Consider the following 7500-nt stretch of genomic DNA (forward strand, 5'->3'; position numbering starts at 1 on the left):
GCCCCGCCGGCAGCACCTGGAGATGGGGGAAAATCGGTTAGTACAGTACATCGCTATAGCCTAGTAAACCAGCGCCACTCGCTGTACACACCTGGAGATGGGGAGATAGTGATGGAGCGCATGAGAGAGAAAGAAAGAGAAAATGAAAGAGAGAGAGAGACAGAGACAGAGAGAGAGAGAGAGAGAGACAGAGAGACAGAGAGACACAGAGACAGAGAGAGAGGGGGGGGTCGGGGTGGAGAGGATGTAGGATGGGTTAAAACAGGGGTGTCAAACTCAAATTGACTGAGGGCCAAAATGAAAATCTGGAACGAAGTTGCGGGCCGAACTCAACATTTATTTTTAAAAATGGACTAAAATTGTGTGTACATGCACTTCATATTCATAGTTAAATTTCACACACTCTTTCCCATCATATTTGTTAGTTCAAATGTGTCTGCATATCCCATGACACAGCAAATTTCATGTCCAAGTCATGTTACGCTATACATTAGGGTGTATGTGGGCCAACTGTAATAGATATTTGAAATGATCTCGCGGGCCAAATTTGGCCCCCGGGTCTGAGTTTGACATCCCTGGATTAAAACATCACAATAAAATACCGATCTCTGACTAAGAACTGCACCTGGAGAGAGAGAGAGACAAGGGTGTGGAGAGGGTGCGAAATCGGTTAGTACATCGCCATAGCCTAGTAAACCAGCACCACTCGCTGTACGCCAAAACAGCTCGTCTGCGAGTGGGCCTGGCCTCGCATCGTTGTAGTAGTGTGGCAGGCTTGCCAAGAATCTGGCAAACCAATCACAACGCAGAGATGTGCTTTGAATCAAAGCGGGCGGGGTTTCGGGGGAGTGATGATGAAGCTTGCGATGCTGGGGAAAGCACAACAAGAAGAATGATTGAACAGCTCTCGTTTGACGACAGTTTTTGAAGAATTAGACTCAAGGTTTTCGTTGAAACGTGTAAAGGAAGATGTTCTACGGTCATGTTCCCGCCGTTTTACAGACAGGCTATAAAACATGGATCCGCGTTCTTTGATGGTAGTAATTGTCAGTTGCGCTGATTGGTCAGACCGTTGGCGAATAGGCACAGACACCATTTGAAAGACAACGCGCTGTGCTCATCAACAGTCTTAGGATTGTACCGTTCATCGGGGCCAGACTAAATTACACATCCGACCTCACATTTACGCTGGTTTATCAGGCTAACATCGCCACGTTAATATTGACAAATACAACAATGATCTTTTTGTATGGAGTGAGAGCACCTGGGATGAGAATAGGGCCATAGAGTAGGGTGGTACATGCTTAAAACATTAACATTACCCATCGTAATACATGCAGTGCAACGTCACAACATACAGTATAATAACAAATACAATGTCTCTTTGGGATGTGTCACAAGTACGGACACGGGGTAAGACATAAACGGAAATCCCCTCCAGCAACCCCTGGGTTGAGCATGAGGGACAGAGGAGGGGGGCAGAGAGAGGTTGGAGGATGGCTTCAAACATCACATTGCCATCAGTAACAAATGAAAAATGATAAGGGGATGGATTTACAATGATGATGAACATTAAAGGCTGAGAGCTGCCCCCTTGTACGGGGTGAAGCATAAATGCAATTTCATTGTGTGCAGTGTGCAGTGAACACTTGTGTGCTGTGGAGTGCTGTGTCACAATGACAATGAGAGTTGGAGTTTCCCAATGGGCTTTCACTTATCACTACACTAAAGGGGGTGGGGCTCAAATATCACAAGTATCTGAAAGGTTTAGTTTAGAGAAAAAGAGAAGGATCTAACACAGACGATGACACATTTTTTTTTTTAAACTGTGAAAGTGATGGACACTCTACTGTATGTGCGAACACACTACTGTACGTGTGAACTACTGAACTTGACACTGATGGGAATTCACGAGTCCTGAAATATAACAGTTAAGGCTGACAAGTAGATGAGACGATGTCAAAGTGTGAAAGAGTAAGTCATGGTGATTAGAGGGAATTAATGTGTGAGGAAGAAAGGGAGAGAAAGTAAAGCAGTAAAGAAAACTGCCCTAATACACTCTGGGGAAGAGAGAAATCCCCACACAAACAAAATAAATGAGGGCAGAATAATAACACAAACAAAAACAAGAGGAAAATGCATCGTGAGAGGAACTCACGAAAACAAGAAAGAAAGAAAGAAAGAAAAAAAGAAAGAAAGAAAGAAAGAAAGAAAGAAAGAAAGAAAGATGGAAAAAAAGAAAGAAAAAAAGAAAGAAAGATGGAAAAAAAGAAGGAAAGAGAGAAGGTTTGCTAGAGACAGATTGAGAAAGAGAGTGAAGGTGAGTGAGACAGAGCAAGAAATAGAGCAGAGAGAGGGGCAGAGAGGGAGAGAAAGAGAGAAAAGAGAGAGAGAAATCAGAGAGAACGCAAGTAGAGAGAGAGAGACACGGGTAGAGACATGGAGATAGTGTGAGAGAGGAAGACAGAAACAGAGAGAGAAACACAGAGAGGAAGCTAGAGGAAAAGTCAGAGAGAAATATAGAGAGGGCACACACACACACACTGTCAGAGTCTTGACATATGAATCACACCCAACTTCACTTCTCATATCCCTCTCTCTTTCTCTCCCTCCCTCTCACTCTCTCTCTCTCTCCATCCCTCGCTTGCTCAACTAAAGTGCTGGCGCAGCCTCTACCCCAGAGCTGAAATGGGTCAGACACGTATTAAACCAGCATCAGAGAGGAGAGGCGCTAAGAGAGCACTTTCAATAGTGGAGGGTGACAAGAAACGACAAAAAAAAGAAGAAGAAGAGGAAAAAAGACGACTGCGCTCATATCCAAAAAGCTTCTAGCTCTAAATGCAGCCTGACTCCCGAAACTGTACGAGTGGAAAATTCAGCAAATAGGCATTAGACACCCAAGCCCAGGGAGGTCCTTAATGGTGTTTGTGAAGCGGAGCGACGAGAACAGAGGTGGCAAAGGGGTGTGTGTGTGTGTGTGTGTGTGTGTGTGTGTGTGTGTGTGTGTGTGTGTGTGTGTGTGTGTGTGTGTGTGTGTGTGTGTGTGTGTGTGTGTGTGTGTGTGTGTGTGTGTGTGTTCATCAATGTGTGTTTGCCCATCTGCATGTGTGTATATGTGTGTGCGCATGCGTGCGTGAGTGCGTGCGTGCATGTGTGTGTGTGTGTGGGTGGATGTGTGCGTATCAGTGTAGAAGTGTGTGTTTGTGCATCTGCATGTGTTTGTGGTGCATCTGCATCTGTGTGTGTGTGTGTGTGTGTGTGTGTGTGTGTGTGTGTGTGTGTGTGTGTGTGTGTGTGTGTGTGTGTGTGTGTGTGTGTGTGTGTGTGTGTGTGTGTGTGTGGTGCGCAGTGTGTAGTGTGCAGTGTGTAGTGTGTAGTGTGCAGTGTGTAGTGTGTGTGTAGTGTGTATGTGCTGTAGTCGGGTGTGAGAAGGGGAGTTATGGGGATGAGATGCGTGGTTTGAGAGGCAGGATTTGTGTCACAAACCTAATTACGGCTGTCTGGCTGCGGCGTGATGGAATTAAGCAGACGACTGCAGAGGGGAGCCCAATGAACAGGGCATAGCGTGAAGGGTGTGTGTGTGTGACTGTGTGTGTGTGTGTGTGTGTGTGTGTGTGTGTGTGTGTGTGTGTGTGTGTGTGTGTGTGTGTGTGTGTGTGTGTGTGTGTGTGTGTGTGTGTGTGTGTGTGTGTGTGTGTGTGTGTGTGTGTGTGTGTGTGTGTGTGTTTGTAAATGGAGTTGTGTGTGTGTGTGTGTGTGTGTGTGTGTGTGTGTGTGTGTGTGTGTGTGTGTGTGTGTGTGTGTGTGTGTGTGTGTGTGTGTGTGTGTGCGTGCGTGCGTGCGTGCGTGCGTGCGTGCGTGTGTGTGTGTGTGTGTGTTTCCACTTGCATATGCATATGTGGGCATGTCCAGCCAGATAACCTTTGCAAGAGTGTTTGAGTGCAGCATAAGTTTATGCAGAGTTATAGACTAATGACTTCTGCCACAGCAAGATAGAAAGGGTGGGATAGTGATGGAGAGCATGAGAGAGAAAGAAAGAGAAAAATGAAAGAGAGAGAGAGAGAGAGAGAGAGAGAGAGAGAGAGAGAGAGAGAGAGAGAGAGAGAGAGAGAGAGAGAGAGAGAGAGACAGAGACAGAGACAGAGACAGAGACAGAGACAGGAGAGCAGAGAGACAGAGAGACAGAGAGATGGATACTGATAAGTGAAACAGCAAGAAAGAAAGAAAGAAAGAAAGAAAGAAAGAAAGAAAGAAAGAAAGAAAGAAAGAAAGAAAGAAAGAAAGAAAGAAAGAAAGATAAAGCGGAAAAAGAGAGAGGGGGAGGAGGGGGGATTAAGGTGAGGCCGATGAAGTAGGTAACACATGGTAAGATTTCAAGGATGATTACCAAAACGTAAAAAGGTAAGCACAAGAGCTTTAGAAGGGAATAGTACAGGCTTAGCACGAATCCACAGTGCATTTTACTCAGCTAAGGAGAATTGTGGTTAAATAACTGCACTTTCTTCAGAGAAAAACAAGGGAGGATGAAGAAGAAAAAGAGACAGATGACAAGAAAAAATAGAGGAGAAAAAAACGACAGAGTAGAAATGAACTCTGTGCCCCGGCTGTCAGTCACAAGTGGAATAGTTGCCATGGTGACAAACAGCAACACTTGTTTTTTTCTGTGTGTGTGTGTGTGTGTGTGTGTGTGTGTGTGTGTGTGTGTGTGTGTGTGTGTGTGTGTGTGTGTGTGTGTGTGTGTGTGTGTGTGTGTGTGTGTGTGTGTGTGTGTGTGTGTGTGTGTGTGTGTGTGTGTGTGTGTGCCCTCAGTACACTAACAGGGGGCTTGTGACTCGAGGGGTCAGTTGTCAAGACGACACCTCTGCCTCCAGACAGGCTGCTCCATGGTGTTGCTGTCAGAGAGGACACGCTTCCACTTCACACACACACACACACACACACACACACACACACACACACACACGTACACACACACGTACACACACACACACACACACACACACACACACACACGCACACGCACACGCACACGCACACGCACACGCACACGCACACGCACACGCACACGCACACGCACACACACACGCACACGTACACACACACGTACACACACACACACACACGCACGCACACGTACACACACACACACACACGTACATACACACACAGAGGTGAGTGGACATGTACAGACACAAATACACTGCGCTCGTACACACACAAAAATAATCACTACACACGTAAACACGCAGGCAGAGATAAAAGTGCGGGCCCGCACGCACGCACGCACGCACACACACACAGAACAACACACACGCTGTTGTTCTCTCAACAATGTCCTTTAGGTATGTCCTTTCCCACACATAACCATTCATAGGGCATCTACAGTGCCCTCCATAATTATTGGCACCCCTGGTTGAGATGTGTTAAAAGCCTTAAAATAAATTCAGTGTTTATTGCAGAAGAATACTGTCACACTGAAAATTGTAGGAAAATGTAGCCTTCAACTCAAATGAATTGTAAGAAAATAAAAAAATCCCTGACTAAAAAATAATTATTTTTCATTAAATCACCTGTTCCACAATTATTGGCACCCTTAACAATTCCCAGGAAATAAATATAATTGAAGCATTTCTGTCATTTCTACAGTAGTTTACAAAGTTTACCAGAGTATGTAGGAACATTTAATTAGTAATTCATCACTTCCTGTTTCCCTGGGGTATAAATATGACGTGACACCGAGGCCATTTCTCTTATCCACTCTTAAACATGGGAAAGACAAAGGAACACAGCATACAAGTGAGGCAGATGTGCGTCAACCTTCACAGGTCAGGCAGAGGCTACAAGAAGATTGCCACTCAACTGCAGCTGCCCATATCCACTGTGAGAGGAATAATTAAGAAGTTCAAAGCAACTGGAACAGTGGTAAACAAGCCTGGACGAGGACCCAAGTTTATTTTGCCACCACGCACAGTGAGGAGGATGGTAAGAGAAATCAAAAGATCTCCAAAGCTCACTGTTACAGAATTACAACAAATGGTAGCATCCTGGGGTCACAAAGTCTCCAAATCAACCATCAGGCGCTGTCTACACGCCAACAAGCTGTTTGGGAGGCATGCACGGAGAAAACCTTTCCTCACTCACAATCATAAACGCAAGCGTCTGGAGTTCGCCAAGCGGTATTGGGGCTTCAACTGGGACCGTGTGCTTTGGTCAGATGAGACCAAGATTGAGCTTTTTGGCAACAAACACTCTAAGTGGGTCTGTCGTACCACGAAAGATGCGCATGCTGAAAAGCACCTCATACCCACTGTGAAGTATGGGGGTGGGTCAGTGATGCTGTGGGGCTGTTTCGCTTCCAAAGGCCCTGGGAACCTTGTTAGGGTGCATGGCATCATGAATGCTTTGAAATACCAGGACATTTTAAATCAAAATCTGTTGCCCTCTGCCCGAAAGCTGAAGCTGGGTCGTCACTGGGTCTTTCAGCAAGACAATGACCCTAAACATATGGCCAAATCTACACAGAAATGGTTCACCAGACACAAAATCAAGCTCCTCCCATGGCCATCTCAGTCCCCTGACCTCAACTCCATTGAGAACCTGTGGGGTGAGCTGAAGAGGAGAGTACAGAGGAGAGGACCCAGGTCTCTGGATGATTTAGAGAGATTCTGCAAAGAGGAATGGCTGAAGATCCCTCTTTCTGTCTTTTCCCATCTTGTGAAACAATATAGGAGAAGATTAGGTGCTGTTTTGTTGGCAAAAGGGGGTTGTACAAAATATTAACACCAGGGGTGCTAATAATTGTGACACACATTATTTGATGTCAAATAATTATTTCTTTATGTGGGATTTTTTCCCCACTGAATAAATGCACTTGTATTGAAGGTTGGATTTTTCTCTTTTTTTCCATTAAGGTCCCATATTATTTAGAAAAAAAATAAAATAATTGGAAGCTAAAAAACACATCTCAACCAGGGGTGCCAATAATTATGGAGGGCACTGTATCTACATGGGGTTTCCCAACTCTGGCACTTAGACCATGCAAACATGTTACGGTACATGCACAGGAAATGCCAAATTTCCTGAAATTATTTGTTAATTTTCATCAAGCGTCCTTCCTCTGGTAATAAAAAGATCCATTCAATTGTAATACGACTCCACAAAGAGGGAACAGTAAAAAGGTTTTCAAGGAGGGTTTTTGTCGTTGCCCAATTTAATGTCTGCTATTTGGCATGGCGTCACAAGTGTGCAAAAACAAAGAAACGATTCAACCACATTTTTTGCTCCAAATGTTTGTTCAATTTGCCGTGCCCATTCAGTCCTCCCAACCCTTGTTCAGACATCATTTGCCATTTTGCGTCCGGTTATTCACATAGGATAGGGGTTAGTAGACCAGAATGATTCAGAGAGCCCACAGAAAATGACGAAATGGTTAAGATGGGGAACTTTAAGGAACACATTCTTTGAATAGGTCTACATCAGTGTTTCTCAAACTTTTTCAGA

General features: G+C 44.9%; 1 protein-coding gene across 1 annotated transcript in view; it reads right to left on the reverse strand.

Moving 5' to 3' along the window:
- pard3ba (par-3 family cell polarity regulator beta a) overlaps nt 1–7500 on the reverse strand; it is a 343229-nt gene that overhangs the window by 116415 nt on the left and 219314 nt on the right. The window contains exon 17 of the mRNA XM_063211618.1: nt 1–16. This exon is cut by the window's left edge and continues 200 nt beyond it. Coding sequence (XP_063067688.1) covers nt 1–16 — 16 coding nt within the window. The remainder of the gene's footprint in view (nt 17–7500) is intronic.

Source organism: Engraulis encrasicolus, chromosome 12 (genome assembly GCF_034702125.1).
Source record: "Engraulis encrasicolus isolate BLACKSEA-1 chromosome 12, IST_EnEncr_1.0, whole genome shotgun sequence".
In the NCBI taxonomy this organism is placed as follows: Eukaryota; Metazoa; Chordata; class Actinopteri; order Clupeiformes; family Engraulidae; genus Engraulis; species Engraulis encrasicolus.